This window comes from Bos javanicus, chromosome 1, assembly GCF_032452875.1.
Source record: "Bos javanicus breed banteng chromosome 1, ARS-OSU_banteng_1.0, whole genome shotgun sequence".
Classification (NCBI taxonomy): Eukaryota; Metazoa; Chordata; class Mammalia; order Artiodactyla; family Bovidae; genus Bos; species Bos javanicus.
Genome location: NC_083868.1, coordinates 57,893,758 through 57,917,137, shown reverse-complemented (window position 1 = coordinate 57,917,137; position 23,380 = coordinate 57,893,758). Strand labels below are relative to the sequence as shown.

At 38.0% G+C, this 23,380-nt stretch overlaps 1 protein-coding gene across 3 annotated transcripts in view; it reads left to right on the top strand.

Moving 5' to 3' along the window:
- Positions 1-23,380, top strand: part of LOC133233786 (cell surface glycoprotein CD200 receptor 1) — a 64,007-nt gene that overhangs the window by 20,011 nt on the left and 20,616 nt on the right. Inside the window, exons 2-9 of one of the 3 annotated variants that reach the window (XM_061394053.1) lie at positions 1,777-1,857; positions 10,518-10,574; positions 14,668-14,985; positions 15,105-15,356; positions 18,861-18,966; positions 19,514-19,559; positions 20,747-20,849; positions 22,373-23,313. In XM_061394053.1, coding sequence (XP_061250037.1) covers positions 1,777-1,857; positions 10,518-10,574; positions 14,668-14,985; positions 15,105-15,356; positions 18,861-18,966; positions 19,514-19,559; positions 20,747-20,849; positions 22,373-22,380 — 971 coding nt within the window. In that variant the 3' untranslated portion in view covers positions 22,381-23,313. Of the gene's footprint in view, positions 1-1,776; positions 1,858-10,517; positions 10,575-14,667; positions 14,986-15,104; positions 15,357-18,860; positions 18,967-19,513; positions 19,560-20,746; positions 21,812-22,372; positions 23,314-23,380 lie in introns of those variants that run through there. The other 2 variants (XM_061393941.1, XM_061393987.1) reach the window with 2 other exon arrangements.

The following is a 23,380-nucleotide window of genomic DNA, read 5'->3' as shown; positions in this document are numbered from 1 at the left end:
TTTAGAAGAAGGCATGAAGCCATTTGGAGGTTTCAAAGAACTACACATGGTTGGGTATTGCCATTATATGAGAAAAACTGGATATACGATTAGAACTGAGGCTGGATACTGGCAGGCTCTAACTGTGGCAGGCTCTAATTGTGGAAGGCATAAAACTCAAAGTATTCACAAGGAAATAATACATTTCTAGTGCATCTACAGTATCTGAACAACAAAGAGAAACATCTTAGGATAAAATTCAATGCACAGTGGGTTTTTTGGAGAAATTTTGAATACACTGAAAGTGACATTGCTCAGTCGTGTCCAGCGCTTTGTGACCCCATGGACTGTAGCCTACCAGGAGTCAATGTCCCAGAAGCTCAGCTTCCTTATTGGCAAAATGGGAATAATGCTATCAAGTGCATTTATATATCCATCATATTTAAACTCTAAAGGCTACAGTCCATGGGTTGCAAAGAGTCAGACACGACTGAGCGAATTCACTTTCAGTGTATTCAAAATTTCTCCAAAAAATCCACTGTGCATTGAATTTTATCCTAAAATGTTTCTCTTTGTTGTTCAGATACTGTAGATGCACTAGAAATGTATTATTTCCTTGTGAATACTTTGAGTTTTATGCCTTCCACAATTAGAGCCTGCCACAGTTGGAGCCTGCCAGTATCCAGCCTCAGTTCTAATCATATATCCAGTTTTTCTCATATAATGGCAATACCCAACCATGTGTAGTTCTTTGAAACCTCCAAATGGCTTCATGCCTTCTTCTAAATGCCATTCTTTGTGTGCAGTTTTCTTCTTCCTTTTATTTTCCTAGAAAACTCCTCATCTAAGATTGAGCTCAAATATCGTTTATTGTAGGAAGTCTTTCCTAATCCTTTACCCCTGCTGTTTTAGAGTTAAAAACATCTTCTTTTAAACTTCTGGACATTATGTATATATCTACCTCACACTAAAACTTTATGTTATCATTGTTTATACAGTTAGTTTCTTCCCTGGACCTCAGGCTCATAGAGAGAAAAGGGTATTGTTCATTATGATGTTTCTGTGCTTAGCGAGTACTTTGCCAGGAGTTGCTACTCAAAAAATGCTTACTAACATTTTTCATTTGGAGCTTGCCTTGTAAAATTTGAACTTAATAGACACTTGTCTATATGATGTGATTTCAACAGTGTTTAGGATACTCCTTTGTTGCTCTGGCTCAGCTGGTAAAGAATCCTCCTGCAATGTGGGAGACCTTGGTTTGAACCCTGGGTTGGGAAGATCCTCTGAGAAGGGAAAGGCTACCCATTCCAGTATTCTGGCCTGAAGAATTCCATGGACTGTATAGTCCATGGGGTTGCAAAGAGTTGGACACGACTGAGCGACTTTCATTTGTTGTTCTATATCAGCATCCAGTCAACACATCAGTGCTAAACTTCTCCTTCCTCACTGGTGCCTGAAATGTCTGTAACATAGTAAAACACCTTTTCACAACTGGAGATAGACTAAGTGCATTGAAGTCTAGAAGAAGAAATGCTTTGACTTGGATATAAGACCGGAGGGTGGTGAGTGGTACTGTGGGCCTAAAATGGGGGTATGCCAAATAGGAAGGAAGATCAAGTGAAAAGTTCATACCAGGATAAATTTTTTTGAGATGTTTGCTTTCCTGTCATAATTCATGTTTTTATTGGCAACTGCAATCCCCAAATGGCCCAAGGAATGTGAAAAAAAAATGTGATTTTCTCCGGGAGTGAGAAATGCTAATGTGTATTTCTCTCTTTACCTCATGTGTCTTTTCAGAATGCTTAAGTACAGGAATGGAAGGAACTAAAACATCAAACAACTCAATGCAGCAGCTGGACAATGGTAATTACAGTTCAGGTAATGCTCATCTTTTAATAATAATTCTAATAGAAGAGTACTTGATGTTTTTACAGTTTTTACACTTTGAGATCTTGAATTGTCTTAAGTTATTTATAGATTATTTTAGCTAAAATTGTCAAAATGAAATACTGCTTATGTTTTAAAATGGTAAATTTTTCATTCTGAAATTATTTTCTGTGCTTATTTAGTACTTATTTCAAGACTGTCATCATGAAGTAAATCAAGGGCACAGCACCAATTTTTTTCATTCTATTTTTAAATCATAGTTTTACTAGGTTTACTCTAGAGAACTTAAAAATATTGGCCTTCGCAGATGTTACTAATTTACTTTCTGTGTGCCCTTGTCCAGCTCTATTGTCTCCCAAATTTTTGTTTCTCATTATAGTTAACTTTTTCTTTGTATTTTAAAATATTATTTTTGTAATATATTTTACATTGAGCACTTCATGGAAAAATAATTCTAGTGATTTCAAAATGCATTCTTGGACTCAATAAATATCCTTTTTAATTACACTTACTTATTTACTATTTAGAAAAATTAGATTTCAGGTCAACTGCAGACTCAAATAAGTAAAACGACTATATAAATTATTAATCTGAGGGGTGGGAAGGCACTCATAGTGCTTGAGTTTAGTGAGTTAAATGGTGCCTCCACCTCAAGATCTGTCCACCAGGAACCTACAAATATGGGTACATTTGGACAAAGGGTCTTTGAAAATGTATTTAAGCTAAAGCTTTCAGATGAGATCATCCTGGATTAGTGTGGGCCCTATGTCCAATGACATAGAAAAGAAAAGGAGAAGACACAAGGGAAAATCCAATGTAAAGATGGAGGCAGAGGTTGAAATGATACATCTACAAACTAAGGAACACATAGGATTTCTGGTAGCCACTCAAACCTGGAAGAAACAAAAAAAGGATTCTTTACTAGAGACTTTGGAAGGAGTATGGTTGTGCTAACACTTTGATATATTTCTGACTTCCAGAAATGTGAGAGAATAAATACCTATTGTTTTAAGGGATCGAGTTTGTGGATACATATCAAGACAGTTCTAGGAAACTAATATAATGAATAACTAATTTACTTTTCTACTGTAAATATGTCTTTAAAAACAGTCCACATGTGATTCAGTCTATATACAGATCTTCCATCACTTATGATGGCATTATGCCTCAATAAACTCATCCTAAGTTGAAAATATCATAAGTCAAAATACCTACTTAACAGGAGGAAAAGAGGGCGACAGAGGATGAGATGGTTGGATGGCATCACCAACTCCATGGACATGAATTTGAGCAAACTCCTGGAGATAGTGAAGGACAAGGAAGCCTGGCATGCTGCAACCCATGGGACTGCAAAGAATTGAACACTACTTAGCAACTGAACAATAATAATAACCTAACATCAAAACTTAGCTGAGCCTTCTTTAAACAGTTGGGCAAAATCATCTAACACAAAGCCTATCTCATACTAACATGTTGGATAACTCATGTAATTTATTGAACACTGTACCTTTTGAAAGTGAAAAAGATGGTTGTATGGGTACAGAATAGTTGTATCGGTTATTTACCCTTGTGATTGTGTAGCTGACTAGGAACTGTGGCTTACTGTGCTGCCCAGCATCACAAGAGAATACCATAATGCATTATTGTTATCCTAGAAAGCAATCAAAATCCAAAATTCAAAATACAGTTTCTACTGAATGTATATGGCTTTTGCACCATTGTACAGTGAAAAAAAGAAGTCCTAAATCACACTATCCCAGGTTGGGGACTGTCTGTATATGTACATACTGAAAGAGTTAGACTTCTTATGTTAATGTGAAACTATAATCTTTCTAAACTTAAAAGAAAATTTGGTTTCATATGAAGAAATTGAAGACAGAAATCATAGAACCATTAATCAGAAGCTTTAAATGATTATTGTACTACTTTGGTATATACAAATCTTCAAGAAGGACTAAATAAGAGAGATGCTTTCTTTTATAATTGAAGACATGATACTTGATGTGAAATTGAAATTCTATAGGAACTAGATACCAAATGGAGATAATAAAACTGAATGACTTATTATAGCAATTAACTAAGTTTAAAAGATGTATCCAGTATTATAAAAATGATCATAGGACTACTTCTGAAAACAAGCATAATATTTTTCTTTTCTGAAAAATATAATTTTAGCACACTTAAGAGTACACTACAACTTGTGGGTTTTATCTCTGGTATGAGAAATTGCGGGAAAATTGACTTTCCTACCAAGGTATTTTTCTTTAGACAGTGAATGTTGCTTAGTTGTAGGAGAATTTTGTGTCTGGTTTAAGAGGCAGAATTCTCCATGGGCCTCCAGTTCAGTTCAGTTCAGCCACTCAGTCATATCCGACTCTTTGCGACCCCATGAATTGCAGCACACCAGGCCTCCCTGTCCATCACCAACTCCCGGAGTTCACTCAAACTCATCTCCACCGAGTCAGTGATGCCAACCAGCCATCTCATCCTCTGTCATCCCCTTTTCCTCCTGCCCCAAATCCATCCCAGCATCAGAGTCTTTTCCAATGAGTCAACTCTTCGCATGAGGTGGCCAAAGTACTGGAGTTTCGGCTTTAGCATCATTCCTTTCAAAGAAGACCCAGGGCTGATCTCCTTTAGAATGGACTGGTTGGATCTCCTTGCAGTCCAAGGGACTCTCAAGAGTCTTCTCCAACATCATAGTTAAAAAACATCAATTCTTCAGCGCTCAGCTTTCTTCACAGTCCAACTCTCACATCCATACATGACCACTGGAAAAACCATAGCCTTGACTAGCCTGACCTTTGTTGGCAAAGTAATGTCTCTGCTTTTGAATATGCTGTCTAGGTTGGTCATAACTTTCCTTTCAAGGAGTAACTGTCTTTTAATTTCATGGCTGCAATCATCATCTGCAGTGATTTTGGAGCCCAAAAATAAAGTCTGACACTGTTTCCACTGTTTCCCCATCTATTTCCCATGAAGTGATGGGACCAGATGCCATGATCTTAATTTTCTGAATGTTGAGCTTAAGCCAACTTTTTCACTCTCCTCTTTCACTTTCATCAAGAGGCTTTTTAGTTCCTCTTCACTTTCTGCCATAAGGGTGGTGTCATCTGTATATCTGAAGTTATTGATATTTCTCCCAGCAATCTTGATTCCAGCTTGTGTTTCCTCCAGCCCAGCGTTTCTCATGATGTACTTTGCATATAAGTTAAATAAGCAGGGTGACAATATACAGCCTTGACGTACTCCTTTTCCTATTGGGAACCAGTCTGTTGTTCCATGTCCAGTTCTAACTGTTGCTTCCTGACCTGCATACAGGTTTCTCAAGAGGCAGGTCAGGTGGTCTGGTATTCCCATCTCTTTCAGAATTTTCCAGTTTATTGTGATTCACACAGTCAAAGGCTTTGGCATAGTCAATAAAGCAGAAATAGATGTTTTTCTGGAACTCTCTTGCTTTTTTGATGATCCAGCGGATGTTGGCAATTTGATCTCTGGTTCCTCTGCCTTTTCTAAAACCAGCTTGAACATCTGGAAGTTCACAGTTCACGTATTGCTGAAGCCTGGCTTGGAGAATTTTGAGCATTACTTTACTAGTGTGTGAGATGAGTGCAATTGTGTGGTAGTTTGAGCATTCTTTGGCATTGCCTTTCTTTGGGATTGGAATGAAAACGGACCTTTTCCAGTCCTGTGGCCACTGCTGAGTTTTCCAAATTTGCTGGCATATTGAGTGCAGCACTTTCACAACATCATCTTTCAGGATTTGAAATAGCTCCACTGGAATTCCATCACCTCCACTGGCTTTGTTCGTAGTGATGCTTTCTAAGGCCCACTTGACTTCACATTCCAGGATGTCTGGCTCTAGGTGAGTGATCACACCATCGTGATTATCTTGGTCATGAAGATCTTTTTTGTACAGTTCTGTGTATTCTTGCCCCCTCTTCTTATCTTCTGCTTCTATTAGGTCCATACCATTTCTGTCCTTTATTGAGCCCTTCTTTGCATGAAATGTTCCCTTGGTATCTCTAATTTTCTTGAAGAGATCTCTAGTCTTTCCCATTCTGTTGTTTTCCTCAATTTCTTTGCATTGATCGCTGAGGAAGGCTTTCTTATCTCTCCTTGCTATTTTTTGGAACTCTGCATTCAGCTGCTTATATCTTTCCTTTTCTCCTTTGCCTTTCGCTTCTCTTTTTTTCACAGCTATTTGTAAGGCCTCCCCAGGCAGCCGTTTCATTTTTTTGCATTTCTTTTCCATGGGGATGGTCTTGATCCCTGTCTCCTGTACAATGTCATGAACCTCCATCCATAGTTCATCAGGCACTCTGTCTATCAGATCTAGTCCCTTAAATCTATTTCTCATTTCCACTGTATAACATAAGGGATTTGATTTAGGTCATACCTCAATGGTCTAGTGGTTTTCCTTACTTTCTTCAATTTAAGTCTGAATTTGGCAATAAGGAGTTCATGATCTGAGCCACAGTCAATCCCCATCTTGTTTTTTCTGACTGTATAGAGCTTCTCCATCTTTGGCTGCAAAGAATATAATAAATCTGATTTCAGTGTTGACCATCTGGTGACGTCCATGTATAGAGTCTTCACTTGTGTTGTTGGAAGAGGGTGTTTGCTATGACCAGTGTGTTCTCTTGGCAAAACTCTGTTAGCCTTTGCCCTGCTTCATTCCGTATTCCAAAGGCAAATTTGCCTATTACTCCAGGTGTTTCTTGACTTCCTACTTTTGCATTCCAGTCCTGTATAATGAAAAGGACATCTTTTTTGGGTGTTAGTTCTAAAAGGTCTTGTAGGTCTTCATAGAACTGTTCAACTTCAGCTTCTTCAGCATTACTGATTGGGGCATAGACTTGGATTACTGTGATATTGAATGGTTTGCCTTGGAAACGAACAGAGATCATTCTGTCATTTTTGAGAATGCATCCAAGTACTGCATTTTGGACTCTTTTGTTGACCATGATGGCTACTCCATTTCTTCTAAGGGAAACCTGCCCACAGTAGTAGATATAATGGTCATCTGAGTTAAATTCACCCATTCCAGTCCATTTTAGTTCACTGATTCCTAGAATGTTGACGTTCACTCTTGCCATCTCCTGTTTGACTTCTTCCAATTTGCCTTGATTCATGGACCTAACATTCCAATTTCCTATGCAATATTGATCTTTACAGCATTGGACCTTGCTTCTATCACCAGTCACATCCACAACTGGGAATTGTTTCTGCTTTGGCTCTGTCCCTTCATTCTTTCTGGAGTTATTTCTCCACTGATCTCCAGTAGCATACTGGGTACCTACTGACCTGGGGAGTTCCTCTTTCAGTATCCTATCATTTTGCCTTTTCATACGGTTCATGGGGTTCTCAAGGCAAGAATACTGAAGTGGTTTGCCATTCCATTCTCCAGTGGACCACATTCTGTCAGACCTCTCCACCATGACCCGCCTGTCTTGGTGGCCCCATAGGACATGGCTTAGTTTCATTGAGGTAGACAAAGCTGTGGTCCATGTGATTAGATTGACAGTTTTTGTGATTATGGTTTCAGTGTGTCTTCCCTCTGATGCCCTCTCACAATACCTACCGTTTTACTTGGGTTTCTCTTACCTTGGACGTGAGGTATCTCTTCACGGCTGCTCCAGCACTCACTGGAATACCTTTATTAAGCATAAAGTCTCTTCTACACTCTAGTCCACTGAGAACACTGAAACTCAAAATGCTTGAAGACCTTATTCAATTATGAAGACACCACTTAATGTAAGACCAAGCTCCTCCAATAGAATCCCCTGGTACTCACACTGATTTTGTTATGTCTCATAAAAACTAATGTGACAATATTCCCAGACAAGATAACTAACATGAGAATTCACTGATATGGCAACAGCTTAGTTCGGAGCATGAAGATCATTTTGCTGTGTTACTAAAAGTAACAATTTCTATGGGGCATATGAAGTGAAATCCAAAGGATAAGAAGAAAAGTCTTTAAATATCTCCTAGAAGACATCAATCAAGGCTAGGTTCTTTGAAGTTTCCATTGATAACAAACAACCTATATCTTTAAAATAAGGAGCATGGTACTTCCTTGGCAGTCTAGTGGTTAAGACTCCTCACTTCCACTGCAAGGGATGTGGGTTTGACCTGTGGTGGGGGAATAAGATTCTGATTGCCATGCACTGAGGGAAAAAAAAAAAATTAGGGCGAATGATTGGTGACAGCCAGACATGTGAAGAACTGATGCTGAAGAAGAATTCTGTTTAACAAGAACCAGAGCATATTATGGTTGTGACACTTTCTTCCAGAAACAGCAGGTCTCAGGGCTGCAAAGGCCAAAGTGCTCACAAGAGAAAGCCTTCATAGGCTTCAGTAGCCTTTGTCTATTATGGTAGCCATCTTGGAACCACCAGACAGCTCCCTTTTAGCTGGGAATGGGCAGGGTTCATTGTAGTTTTCTTACTCGTCAGAATCCTATTGGGTGTCTTCAATATTGCCATTCTTCACTCAAAGTAAGGAAAGAAAGAATGCAAGAAAGAAAGGAAGGAGTTGCAACATGGTGAAAACAGAATGACTCCACTGGTAGAGAATCTGTCTGCAGTGCAGGAGACCCAGGTTCAATCCCTGGGTTGGGAAGAGCCCCTGGAGAAGGAAATGGCAACCCACTCCAGTATTCTTGCCTGGGAAATCCTAGGACAGAGGACCCTGGCAGGCTATAGTCCATGGGGTCACAAAGAGTCATACACGACTTAGTGACTAAACCACCAACACAGAAATAGAATAAGAAATTTATTTAATTTGAAGGAGAACTTGGAGTTGTCACTGGAGATTTAGTTTATCTTTAAAAGGCAAAGTAAGCAGAATAAAATAGAATATTCAGTGGATGTTTATTGTTTGTATTTATAAATGCTGTCACTGTAAGAAATTACAACAAACAAAATACTGTACTTTAAGTCAAGAGTTAGCAAACTATAGCCCATGGACAAAATCCAGCTGGCTGTATATATTTGTAGATAAAATTGTATTGGACAAAGCCATTGACACTTGTTTCTTTATTATATGTGCCTGCTTTCTTGCTGCAACAGCAGTGTTGAATACTTGCAACAGAGACCATATGGAATGCAAAGCTCCAGATGTTTCCTTTTTCAGTCCTTTGGCAAAGCTACACTGTGTGTGATGATAGGGCTTCAGAATCTAGACCACCTAAGACATAACTTGATTTCAGTAATCCCTCTGAGGTCAACTTTGATTTCTTATCTGTTTCTGGAATAGATACTTAATCCCAGTATGAACTAAATTTAATAGTTAGAATCTCATTCTTTGCCTTCTTTCCAACCCAGTCTAATGATACTTAGCTACCTAGAAAAGCCAAATTATTTTAGAAGCCTATTCACTGCTGGCTTCTAAGACCTTTAATTTAATTTCTCTGTTTATTATGTGGTAGAATTGAGTGGAAAATTAGAATGGGGAGCATAAAGAATATTTTTAAAAGCAGGAGAGCACATTGAATGGTGGTCTTAAAAACTCAGAGGAAGGTATTTTTCAGGTTTTTAAGTCATAAGAAGCATTCTGAAAGTCATTGTTTCTCTTTAAAAAGATAGTAATACAAACATATTTTTCAGAAAGCAAATTTGAAGTAGATTGGGACTATCTTCAGAAACTCTATAGAACTCAAGAGAAGAAATGCATGTACATCTTAAGAACTAAGGAATTGGGAACTTGAGTTAGGTTAAGTCTGCCATCTCTCTCTGCTTCTGCTTCATTCTTCCCAAGGTTTATTAGTCAGGGTTCTTCAGAGAGACAGAACAGGATGTATGTGTGTGTTGGACATCCGAGAGAGAGGGAGAACGAGAGAAAGAGGAAGAGATTGATTTACTTTATGGAATTGGTCCAAAATCTGCAGGATCTTTGGAGACCCAGGGAAGAGATGCAGATCAAGTCTGAATGCAATGTGCTGGCAGAATTCCCTTTCCCATGAGGTCAGTCTTTTCTGTTAAACCCTTCAACTGATTGGATGAGGCCCACTCACATTATGGAGGGTAATTTACTTTACTCAAATTCTACCAATTAAAAAATATCTTTGTAGAAACATCTAGAATAATGTTTGACCAAACATTTGGGTACCATGGACTAGCTAGGCTGACAATAAAATTAACCATCATAGCAGGAAATTGGGGAAGAAAGAGGGATGAACTATTCTTCTCACTGTTGGTTCTTGAGAAAGTACTTGATTTGTCCAGCTGTTTGAGATGCCCACTACTGGTCTAAACAATTTTAATCAAGTAGTGGCATCTGTAAAAAAGACCACATAATCAGCCCAGCTCATGAGAGGTGTTCATGATGGACCAATACATTATGGCTAGGTAAGGATAGAGGCAGTGTTACCTTGTACAAAATCGTTTTAAGTATAAAATGAGATATTGTGTAAATGGGAAATCATTGATTAATAGCTTACAATGTAATTTCCAAATGTTAACATGTTTTTCCATATAATGATGTAACAGCTTCTAATTTCTGTATTTCAAGGATTTTTGTGTAATTTTAGTTATGGTTCATTGATTTTCTATCATGTTGTACACAAGCTCTTGTGGAGAAAAGAATGGTTTTTACTCTAAGTTTCTAAAATTGATTTCATCTATTTCTCTCTGAATATTTTCTAGTTTCAACAACTTCATCTACGGAAAGAAAGCAGAGCACTGTAACACTTTATGCAGAAGGTAGTATGCCTGTATTTTTTTGTTTCTTTACTTTGAGGCCAGTACTGAAGCATAGAATGCTGAGCTTCCTTAGAAACATAGTGGTCTAGACTCTGTTCTAGTCTTGTACCCAGTTAAAGAATATGGTGATCTGAATGCTGTAAGGTAAGTGACTTGAATGACTCCACCAATCCTCCCCTAAAGCAATTCGATTCCACTGAAAGATTATGGAGTTTTCTGTGTCACGCACTGTGCTGGGCTTTGTGGGGACCATAAGGATGAGCAAGATGAAGAAGACTGTCAGAGAGCCCTCCAGGGAGCTCTATTCTGTGGGGAACCCAGACGGAAGCCCAGATATCACACAAGCAGAAGAGGTAAGCACTCACATCAAGTGTACCAGGAGTGCAGAAAGGGAGTGGTTAAACACCAAGGCTTAGACAAGGCTTCACAGAGGATGTAGCATGTGAATCAGGTCTTAAAGAAAGAGTTATTTTAATAGAAAAATAGCATTATGTTGGGCACCTTAGAGAGTGAAAACAGTGTGAGAGATGACATGGAGGTGGAATTGTGCTTGTTTTTTGTTTTTTTTTTTTTCTGCAGTAAGGGGACAATGTAGTGGGTGATAAGATTGCAAAGTGAGTCAGTGTGACAGAGGGCTTTTGAAGCCAATAGGAAGACATTCAAACTTATTCTTCAGGCAGTGAAAGATGTCTGGAGGTTTTAGAGTTGAAGTAATCTCATTATGTTGTGGAATGATGCATTTTAAGGTATGAACTGAAGGGAGAAGAGTTTTGAGACAGAAACAGAAGTTAGGTGCCTGGCGATGGGGGCTTAATCTAGGGTGGTGAAAGTCACACAGTCATGTCCAACTCTTTGCGACTCCATGGACTATGCAGTCCATGGAATTCTCCAGGCCAGAATACTGGAGTGCATAGCCTTTCCCTTCTCCCAGCCCAGGGATCTTCCCAACCCAGGGATCGAACCCAGGTCTCCCGCATAGCAAACAGATTCTTTACCAGCTGAGCCACAAGGAAAGCCCGAGAATACTGGAGTGGGTACCCTATCCCTCCTCCAGGGGATCTTCCCTACCCAGAAATTGAACCAGGGTCTTCTGCACTGCAGGCAGATTTTTTACCAACTGAGCTATCAGGGAAGCCCTAGGGAAAGGTTGTGAGAAAAGAAAGGAAATGCCTCAAAGCCAATAAGAATTTGTGTGCAAAAGGCTGAATGAGACTGGAAGAGATTTATAGAAAAAGGATGCAGAGAAGATGGGATGTGGCTGCTGGTTTGGGGGCAAAGAAGAGACTCTATTGTTTTCTCAGGAAGTAGGAAGTGCAATCACCCTAGCTGATCTTATATGGAGAATATATTTGTTAAGTGCCAAACCCACTGAGTGTTGTGGAGGTACTGGCCATTGGTAAATTATCATTTGCTGCTGCTGCTAAGTTGCTTCAGTCGTGTCCAACTCTGTGCAACCCCATAGACGGCAGCCCACCAGGCTCCGCTGTCCCTGGGACTCTCCAGGCAAGAACACTGGAGTGGGTTGCCATTTCCTTCTCCAATGCATGAAAGTGAAAAGTGAAAGTGAAGTCACTGAGTCGTGTCCAACTCTCGGCGACCCCATGGACTGCAGCCTACCAGGCTCCTCCGTCCATGGGATTTTCCAGGCAAAAGTACTGGAGTGGGGTGCCATTGCCTTCTCCAAAATTATCATTTACTAATGATAATTTATCATTTTATCATTTTAATCCTGATAATTTATGAAAAAGTATGAAAAAGGAAAGGTATGGAAAAGGAAAGAAGAGGATGAAGAAAGGGGGGAAAATACCAATAACATTAGAACTATCGATATAGGTGAAGGGTGATTGACTTGAAGGTCACAGAATGGAGGAAAGTGAAAGAACACAGAATATCTGCTGTGCTTGGAATCCTCACTGATGGAGTTATTTCTTGATACTGTGCCCCTGTTCAAATGTGTGCTTATTTGATTACCAAATACTTGCCTTTAAAAAACAGATCTTGAGGATATATATTAGCAAAAACATTAAACCTTATACTGTTTACCAAGGTAAAGTTCGAACATATGAGAACACAAAAGAGCATTCACAGCTTGCTATCTCACTGGTCTCTTATTTTTCTGGTTTTATTTTAAGCATCATTCCTTTATGCACATATATGCTTCCCACATCCAACCTCTAGCAGATTTCTAACAAGCCATGTTCTTGCTTGTCTCCAAGCCTTTGCCAAGCTGGAGGTTCTCACTATGAGCTGATGTCACTTGGAGTGATGGAAACAGCATGGGTTTAACTGCCCTTTTGGCTGGCTGGCTAAGTCGCTTTAGTCGTGTCCGACTCTGTGTGACCCCATAGATGGCAGCCCACCAGGCTCCCCCATCCCTGGGATTCTCCAGGCAAGAACACTGGAGTGGGTTGCCATTTCCTTCTCCAATGCGTGAAAGTGAAAAGTGAAAGTGAAGTCACTCAGTCGTGTCCGACTCTTAGCGACCCCATGGACTACAGCCTACCAGGCTCCTCTGTCCGTGGGATTCTCCAGGCAAGAACACTGGAGTGGGTTGCCATTTCCTTCTCCAATGCATGAAAGTGAAAAGTCAAAGTGAAGTCGCTCAGTCGTGTCCGACTCTTAGCGACTCCATGGACTGCAGCCTACCAGGCTCCTCTGTCCATGGCATTTTCCAGGCAAGTGTACTGGAGTGGGGTGCCATTGCCTTCTCAGATCTACTTTAAAATCCTCCTCCTTCCTTTATCTAGTAATATGATATTTATTTGGCCATGAAATGAAAAGGCTTGAGTACATCACGGAGGAGGCAGATGACATCAAAAGAGGAGAGAGGAAATACTAAATGCAAAGCTTAGAAACATAAGCTTAAGCTTCATTCACATAAAATTTTTGTCACACCACAGCTGGTTTTGTTCATGTCAAACTGATGAAATCACTGACACTCACCTTTGTTACAGGTGACTTGTAACAGATACACGTCTCAGCAAACCCCTTTCAGTCAGGGACATGTCAGTTTATGGGAAAGCATGAGCTTCTACATTGGGAAATGCTTGCCAGTCTTAATTTTTATTTTAAAATATGGATAAATAGGTCAATGCTATGTTTAATCCTGACAATGATATTAAATGTATGAAAACAAGATCTGTGAACAAGGTTCACAGCAAACTATCAGCGAGTATTTATGTGAATGAATAGAACGGAAGGAGAACTCATTGAAAGACTATATATTATACTATCACACATTTGCAATGAAATACGTTTATAGAAAATTTATAGAGGAAAATAATCCTTGTTTTTCATTTGATTTGTATTTATATACTATACTACTTTTTTTTTCCCCTAGAAAAATACTTCTAAGCATCTCTTACAGCTTGGCATTGTCATTTTTCATTTATGTGAGATGGTCCAACTAATGAGATTACAGATTATTTTAAAATCTGTTGATTTAACTGATTTTATGATTCTCTGAATAAAAATTAAATAAAAAATTCCAATTTCTTCAGCGTTAATGTCATAGCTATTTTTAATGGAAGTACCATATCTTTCCAGACTTATGTTTGTCTGAAGTGCCACCCTTAAGAGTACGTGTTTAGTTCTGATGTTACTGATTTTTCACTTTCATCAAAACTTGGGAGGAGAAAACCACATTATTAATAATTCCATTTTACCCCTTTAGAGCATGAGTTGTATGGTAAATCTCATAGTCTCTTTGTCCAAAAGATTAGATTTAGAACACTGTTTTTGTCCTTTAATTCAGATTCTCTTTTCTCATCAGTTTGTTTCATAGATATCAAATCTTCTGATTTAATTTCATAACACTTAAAAAATCATCATACATATAATACATGTTATTTTCCTAATGATACAGGAAGAAGTTGGTTAATCATTGGATGGATTTAATATTATACTTTATATATATATATTTCATGAATGTTATTTCTTATGTAAGTCTAGTATTTCTGGAAAAAGGCCACCTGCAAAGTAAATTTTAAGTACAATTTCATGTAATATGTTGTGAATAAATTTTGACACATCAAGTATTATAAAGCTTTTCTCTTATTATTCTCTGTTTGTGTGTTTATGTATGTGTTTCCAGTTAAAACTTCACTATCAGTACTAGTGGATACAAAAGCTGTGCTCACTTGCCCTCCTGTGCTGTGGCCAAGTGTGTTGGTAGTAACATGGGAAATAGTCCTCAGAGACAAGCCGCCCTGCTTCGGAGCCTACAGACGTGATACAAATCAGACCACGAGAGGAAACTGTACCGACAAGGGAATAACCTGGGCCTCCAGACCTGACGAGAATCCTGCCCTTCAGGTTGACCCAGTGGCCATCACTCATGATGGGAATTACACATGTCAAATAGTAACAAGTGATGGGAATTTCCATCATGAGTATCACCTCCAAGTATTAGGTAAGGAACATCATATATTGAGGTGTTTCAGAGAACCAGATTTTGGGCTGAAACAAATCTCTGTCTAAATTCCATGTCCCATGTGTTAAGACTGAAGCATTTCCCCTACAATTCTGCAGTGCCCCCAGAGGTGACCCTGATCCAAACTGAGAAGGGAACTGCAGTGTGCAAGGCAGCTGCAGGGAAGCCGGCTGCACAGATCTCCTGGACCCCAGAGGGGGATTGTGACACTGAGCAAGGACCTTACTGGGGTGACAGCACAGTGACCGTCCAGAGTACTTGCCGCTGGGGGGACCGCCATGTGCTGAACGTGTCCTGCTCTGTCTCCCACTTGGCTGGCAACAAGAGTCTGTCCATACAACTGAGTCAAGGTTAGTAATTTTTCTAGTCTTATTTTTGATTTTTCCATTCTTTCAGAGGAGTTACCTTAAGAAAGAAATAGGAGTATGTGAAGAAATTTCATTCAAAGGTGTCATTTCCACCCTCCACTTTATCTCCGTCTCCTCCTCAAAGTAAAGGATTATCTAGAAGAGTAATACAAAAATTTGTTGTAAAAAGCCATATTATAGAATGAAGTTTATTCTACTTTTTTTTTTTCAGCTGTGTAGAGCAGTTTCCAGGATTTCAGTTGCCCTATGAGGGACTGAACCTGGGCCATGACAGTGAAAGCCAGAATCCTAACCACTAGGCTACCAGGGAACTCCCAATTTATTCTTCCTTTAGTGTTCTCTTCTGTACTAATAAATTGACTTGTATAGTGTACTTTTACACAAATACTTAAATGGTTTTAATAGAAGGATAAAGGGTAATTTTAAACAACTAATTATAATTTTATTAGAAGAATAAAGTTGCTCATAAATTACCTTCATGAATTTTCAGTCTGGTAGAGTTTTCTCCTCATGGTTTTTCCAAAGAAGTTTCTTTAATGTCTTATAATAATGTCTATGATTCAGTTCATTACAGTTTAGTTTCTCTGCTCTCTGCACCCATTCTACTCTAATTTCTTGTTATAAAAATATTGTTCTAATCAGCCTAACTCATATAGTTTAAAATCTGTGTTGTCTATCATGTCTAGACAAGTATATCATGTAAAATGTTAGCCCTCTCTGATTCTCCATCCTCCCTGCTCCATTATAAACAACTCTCCAGAGACAAGTACTTTCAGATCTTAAAGTGTTTCTTCTAGTATTTGACTCAGTTTTTATTAATAACATGGTTATGTTGCTATTTCTTAATATAGCCAATCTAAACCTAGTGTACATGTGTGCGTGCTAAGTCATTTCAGTTGTGTTGACTCTGTGCAACCCTATGGACTATTAGCCCCTCAGCTCCTCTGTCCACGGGATTCTTCAGGCAAGAATGCTGGAGTGGGTTGCCATGGCATGCTCTCCTCCAGGGAATCTTCCCAACCCAGAGATCGAACCCTTGTCTCTTATGTCTCCTACATTGGCAGGCAGTTTCTTTACATCTGAGCTACCAGGGGAGGTCTTTTCTCTGAGGTTATTCAGACTCTGTAGAAAATACCTCTCCAATCTCTTACCTTGGAGAAATAATCCTGACTATCTGAGAGTGTTCTGAGAGAAGGGAGGAGAGGAGTGTGTGTAAGTGTGTGTGTGTGTGTGTGTGTGTGTGTGTGTGTGACTATTCAGAACTCAAACTTTCCTTTAAAGACACTTCATCTCCACCCTACATTATATCTGAATCTTTGACTCTGGAATTTCTCCAGTTCATCTTCTTTGGGCCAAACTTCCCGTTTTCTGCTGGTCGGGGAAGTGTGGTGACCTGGTTGAGTGGGGTGGGAGGAGAGTTGGCAGCCTATCTGTTCTTCATACAGAACTTTAAGGAAGCTTCCAACTTTTAGCTCCACACTTCACTCCTGACATTCCCCTTTCTCCATATCTTTTCCTCCCTATTCTAGAGCCTTCTTGGATTCACTAAGGTTTATACTTATTTCACTCTGAATTATTGGCCATTCTTCCGTTCATCTTTCATGTTAAAACAAGTTGAAATCTTTCATCTGCTCTTATCTTCATCCATAATCTCTTTGTCTTTGCAAGTCTATACTTAAAAAAAAATTCTGCGCTCAGGGCTGGTGCACTGGGATGACTCTGATGGATGGGATGGGGAGGGAGGTGGGAGGGGGTTTCAGGATGGGGGACAGAGGTACACCCATGGCTGATTCATGTCAATGTATGGCAAAAAACCACTACAATATTGTAAAGCAATTAGCCTGCAATTAAAATAAATTAATTAATTAAAAAAATTATCTACTGATATTTTAGTGTTAAGAAAGGAGAATAGGAAAGTGTTGGGTTTAAATCATGATTTTCTAAAGTCCATTCTTATAGTTTGTATGTATATATATATATAGTTTGGCAGTGTTTACTGAGAAGAGTAATGCTCCCGGTTATGTATGAAGTCCGAGCACTCGGTATTACAATATGACATCATATTTATAGAATCTCAGAATTGGAGCGAGTCTCTAGTCCAGTCCCACCCAATGCAGGTATGTCTCCCACACAGGGTGGACCTTTACCTCTGCTAGTACACTTCCAACAAAAGACAGCTCATTAGTTTGAAAGAGAGGGCTTCAAAGCACTATTGTAGTTTTTAACTGTAAAACAAAAATTTTCTTCTTTAAATAAAAATCCAGTGTTTAAAAACAAAGTATTGAAAGAAGGTGGATTGCAGCCTCCACTTACCTCTCTCTCTGTCCCAGCCACATTCACGCAACTTCAGGATCACAGTCTTAAAACCTCTCAGAGTCGGCCAGGTCCTTTGCTGACTTCTCCTCTTGTCAGATTGAGCTTATATTTCTACCAGCAGTTAGTGAATAGTTTAAAGTTGCTGACATGCATTCAGTTCAGTTTCAATGCCTTGGAATAGAGGTGACTTCAGAATTAGGGTTATTTTTCCAAATACTTTTCTTACAATTCCCTGTTCATTTCTGAATATTGGAGAAGACCAATACTCTGTTACTGTAACAGAGAGATCTAAATTTCACATCTCTCCTACAGGAATTCACTAAATGAATCCTTAAGGCAACAAAATCCTGATCCAAGATAATGTCTGCTAAAAACTCAAGTGTCTGAAATGATAAAGCAATTTTATTATAACAATTATTTGAACTATTAATGGGGCAAAAGTTTTAAAAATTAAATCACAGAAATAAATTTCATGTACTATAAGACATTCTTGTAGATGTAAATATATATACGTATAATTTTAAAGTAGACTTTTATTTTTTAAATAGAATGATAGCAATATTGAATAGGAAGTACAGAGAGTTCCAATAAAACCCTTGTCCCTACACATGCATGGTCTTTCTATCTATCTATTGATCATCCCCCACACTGCAGCGGTACATTTGTTATAATCAATGACCCTATCTTAATGTACTATTACCACTTAAAGTCCATAGTTTACATTAAGATTCACTCTAGGTACATGTTCTATGAATTTTGAGAAATGCATAAATGACATACATTCACCATTGTTGTATGGTATAGAGTAGTTTCATTGCCATAAAATCCTCTATGCTCCACCTATTCATGCCTCCATCCATCCTAACCTTTAACAATCCCTGATTGTCTTACTCCATAGTTTTGCCTTTTCCAGAATGTTATGGTTGGAATCATGCAGCATTTAGCCTTTTCAGACTGGCTCTTTTCATTTAGTAATATGCTTTTAATAGTCCTACATGATTTCATGGCTTCATAGCTCATTGCTTTTTACTGCTGAATAATGTTAAATTATTTTATTATGCCAGGGAAGCCTAGCATGCTGCTGTCCATGGGGTCACAAAGCCCATACACGGCTGAGTGACTGAACTGAACTGAGTGTTAAATTATATATTCTTGTGTCTATATTTACAGGTGCTGAAATACCAGCACACTTAAAAAATTTATATATCACTGCCCCTATTTTTATTATCTTGATCGTCGTGGGATCCATTTGGCTTTTGAAAATCAGTGGCTGCAGGTACTGACTGATGCCTTCTCTTCTCCAGCTTTATTGGGTTAAAAAGAAGTCAGAAATATGGAATTAACTAGGTAAAATTAAGATTTTAACATCAATTCTCCCATAATCAAGAAGTATACCCTGAAAATAAAATATATGGTCTACTCTGAATGACATGGGGGATTTTTCTAGGTTATTTAGATATGCAAGCATAGTGAATTAGGCTGTCTGGGGCAGGATCTTGGGAAAGACAGTGCCTGCTATTTTGTATTAGGGAAAAGAATTACAATAATTAATTTCATATACCAAAGATGAGGTGTTGCATATATTCCATTACACAAGGTTCTTTGCATAATTTTACTTATCTTTCCAAAATTCAGAATTATCTTATTTGGATGTGTTAACTGCAAGCAGCATTCTTTACTCATATCTGATAGTTCATTTCTGACTTATTATAGTTTCTATCAAAATGAACCATAATTGTCAACAGCATACTCTTTTGTTTTCTCATTTTCAATCTGAATAATCATGGTTTGATATTTATTCTAGCTTATTTTTATTTTTGCAGAAAATGTAAATTGAAAAAAACAGAGCATACTCCAGTTGTTCAGGAGGTAAGATTAAAGAGAATATTTGCAAACTTTTAAGCCATGTAGTCTGAAAATCTAGTCAGTTAGTTCAGTTTAGTCGCTCAGTTGTGTCCGACTCTCTGTGACCCCATGAACCGCAGCACGCCAGGCCTCCCTGTCCATCACCAACTCCCAGAGTCCACCCAAACATATGTCCATTGAGTCAGTGATGCCATCCAACCATCTCACCCTCTGTCGTCCCCTTCTCCTCCTGCCCTCCGTCTTTCCCAGCATCTAGTCATATAATTTGTAATTTGCATCAATATTAGTATTTTAATTAAAAAGAAAAAAATTCTAATTCTACAATACTGTCAGATGTACTTATTTTGTTAATTATCCACTAAGCACTATTTAAACACACCCCAAATCCATATTTTTAAGAACTGCATCCTACAAAAGACATCATGTTAGCCTCGTTTGGACTGTAATCTTTGGAGAAATTGAGTTAGTATTTCTTCCTCCTTTAAACCATCTCTAATTCTTGATTTCCTTTTTTCAATACCATCATCATTTCTGTCTTACCTAAAGTGAAAATGAAAGTCACTTAGTCGTGTCCCACTCTTTGAGACCCCATGGACTATACAGCCCATGAACTTCTCCAGGCCAGAATACTGGAGTGGGTAGCCTTTCCCTTCTCCAGGGGATCTTTCCAACCCAGGGATCAAACTCAGGTCTCCCTCATTGCAGGCGATTCTTTACCTGCTAAGCCGCAAGGGAGGCCCAAGAATACTAGACTGGGTAGCCTATCCCCTCTTCAGCGGATCTTCCTGACCCAGGAATCGAACCAGGGTCTCCTGCATTGCAGGTGGATTGTTTACCAACTGAGCTATCAGGGAAGCCCTTTTTACCTAAGTTTAATACCTATCCAGCTCTAGAACCTACTATAACAAGTAGTTTATTAAATCTTTGACACTCTCTTCGGAAATACTCCTCACGTCACTTCACTCTTCTACATTCCTACTTTCAGGCAACTGTTATCATCTGACACTGAGACATAAATAATCAAAAATTTTTTGATAGTATATTAGAAAAGTCTTGCTTTTATGTTCATGCAGACTCAGAGACCACTATTGGTAGACACTAAAGTTGTGAGCACTTGTTAGAAAAGCACAGGTGGTTAGGATTTCTGTTGTTTTTTTTTTAATTGAATTTAACGTTGGGTTATATCTTAGGATGAAATGGAGCCCTATGCCAGCTACACAGAGAAGAACAATCCACTTTATGATATTACAAACAGGGTGAAGACGTCTCAGGTGTTACAAAGTGAAGTTGATGGTATGAATCTCCATACTATTTATGTTCCTAGAGTGTAGCACCAGGACAAATGAATCAAGATGCAGTTACAGATACTGTTCTTATTTTCTTAGAGTTCTGGAATGAAAAGCCTATTTTGAAACTAGCTTTTCAAAGATTCTTAGAAGACAGAGACATTATAGAGGATTTGCATTTATATCTTTATACAGTTGAACTTTTAGAATTTTAGCTGTTACTGGCTAGTTCTTTAAACTGATATTATTACAAAGAAAGTACACGCTCCTGATAAAATTTTAAATTGTTCAGTACGGTAGATGATGAAAATTGAGTTACCTCAAATAACTTCACAGGAAGAATAATTACGAAAAGTTTTATGTAATATTTGAGGAAATTTCTATGTGCACATGCCATACCTGTAGGTGTATTGTATGTGTATACACTTATATGTCCACTTACATATTCATACACGTATATCCTCGTCAAGACAGAAATAGAAACATAGCATAATTTGTTCTGTACTTATAGAAAGGTAATAATATAGTATATCTTAAAGATCTTTTGTATCAACACAAGCAGAGCTACCTCATTCTTCTTAATGGTTACATATAATTCCATTGTATGTAATGGAATTGAATTTAATTAACCCTGTGGTGGACATTTCGATTGTTTTGTTTTGCTATTATAAACAATACTACATAGAATATTTCTTGTGGATTTATCTCTTTGAATGTGTTGGAACATATTTGTAAGATAATTTCCTTGAGTGAAATTGCGAGGTTAAAAGTTTTGAGCATCGTTATTATTGACCGATATGTCAATATTATTGACTGCTATGTCAAATTGTATCAATTTATATTCCCTCCAATCCTGTTTGAAGGTGCCTTTTCTATTATTTCAATATCTGTTAATTGTCAACCTTCTGTTAGCAAATATAGGATTATAATAAGAATTTCACTATTTAATAAAACTGAATTTATATTTTCCTTCCGTGTGTGCATGTGTGCATATGTGTGTGAGAGAGAGAGAGGAAGAACACACATGAGGACATTAGCTTCTTCTGAACTTATTAAATCTCTAGAGCAGTATTGCTATCTAATACCTAATAATGTGATCAATTGGAGAAGTGTGTTTTTATGGTATACATTTTATTGTGATACATTTATCAAATAACAAATGTTGATTGACTATATAATCAGTTAAATATGCATTCTTGAGGACTTGGGATATTTACTAAGTATGATCTTATATGCTAAAGGAATAACCATGGGATGACATGACCCTTTCCTCTATTTTTCTAAGGAATAAAATATTGGGAATATATTAATAATTTTTAATATATGAAAAATATATTTCATTATGAAAAATAAATCTGTTTACTTCATAGCAGGAAAAACGATACTGAAAATTAAATTTTTTCAGTTTTTGAAATTTAATTTTCAGTATCATTTTTCCTGCTATGAAGTAAACAGATTTATTTTTCATAATGAAATATATTTTTCATATATTAAAAATTATTAATATATTCCCAATATTTTATTCCTTAGAAAAATAGAGGAAAAACTGGAAATAGAGCTGCCTTATGACCCAGCAATCCCACTGCTGGGCATACACACTGAGGAAACCAGAATTGAAAGAGACATGTGTACCCCAATGTTCATCGCAGCACTGTTTATAATAGCCAGGACATGGAAGTAACCTAGATGTCCATCAGCAGTTGAATGGATAAGAAAGCTATGGTACATATACATAATGGAGTATTACTCAGCCATTAAAAAGAATACATTTGAATCAGTTCTAATGAGGTGGATGAAACTGGAGCCTATTATACAGAGTGAAGTAAGCCAGAAAGAAAAACACCAATACAGTATACTAATGCATATATATGGAATTTAGAAAGATGGTAACAATAAACTTGTATATGAGACAGCAAAAGAGACACTGATGTATAGAACAGTCTTTTGGACTCTGTGGGAGAGGGAGAGGATGGGATGATTTGGGAGAATGGCATTGAAACATGTATAATATCATGTGTGAAACAGGTCGCCAGTCCAGGTTCCATGCACGATGCTGGATGCTTGGGGCTGGTGCGCTGGGACGACCCGGGGGTATGGTGTGGGGAGCTGGGGGGAGGAGGGCTCGGGATGGGGAGCACATGTGTGCCTGTGGCAGATTCATTTTGGTGTGTGGCAGAACCAACACAATATTGTAAAGTTAAAAAGAATAAAATAAACATGATTTAGTTAGAAAGCTACTATGTCATGTCATGCCACAAGCATTATTGAACTATGTAAGAAGGTTTTACATATTCATTTTCTCTGCGTTATAGTTAAAAATCTATGTGTTTTTTCGTAATCTGAGGAAGTAGCTGGCATAGGGCCCTGGACTCAGTAAGAAAGTCATTGGCTTTCTTACTTCTTTTATAGAATTACGAACTTTGCTTAAAACATGACTCTCATACCTTAAAAAAGGTTTGTTTGTTTTTTTTTTCAAAAAAAATTTTTTTTCTGTGGAACCATATTATATAAAACAGAGATAAGTATAAAGCCTTTTAG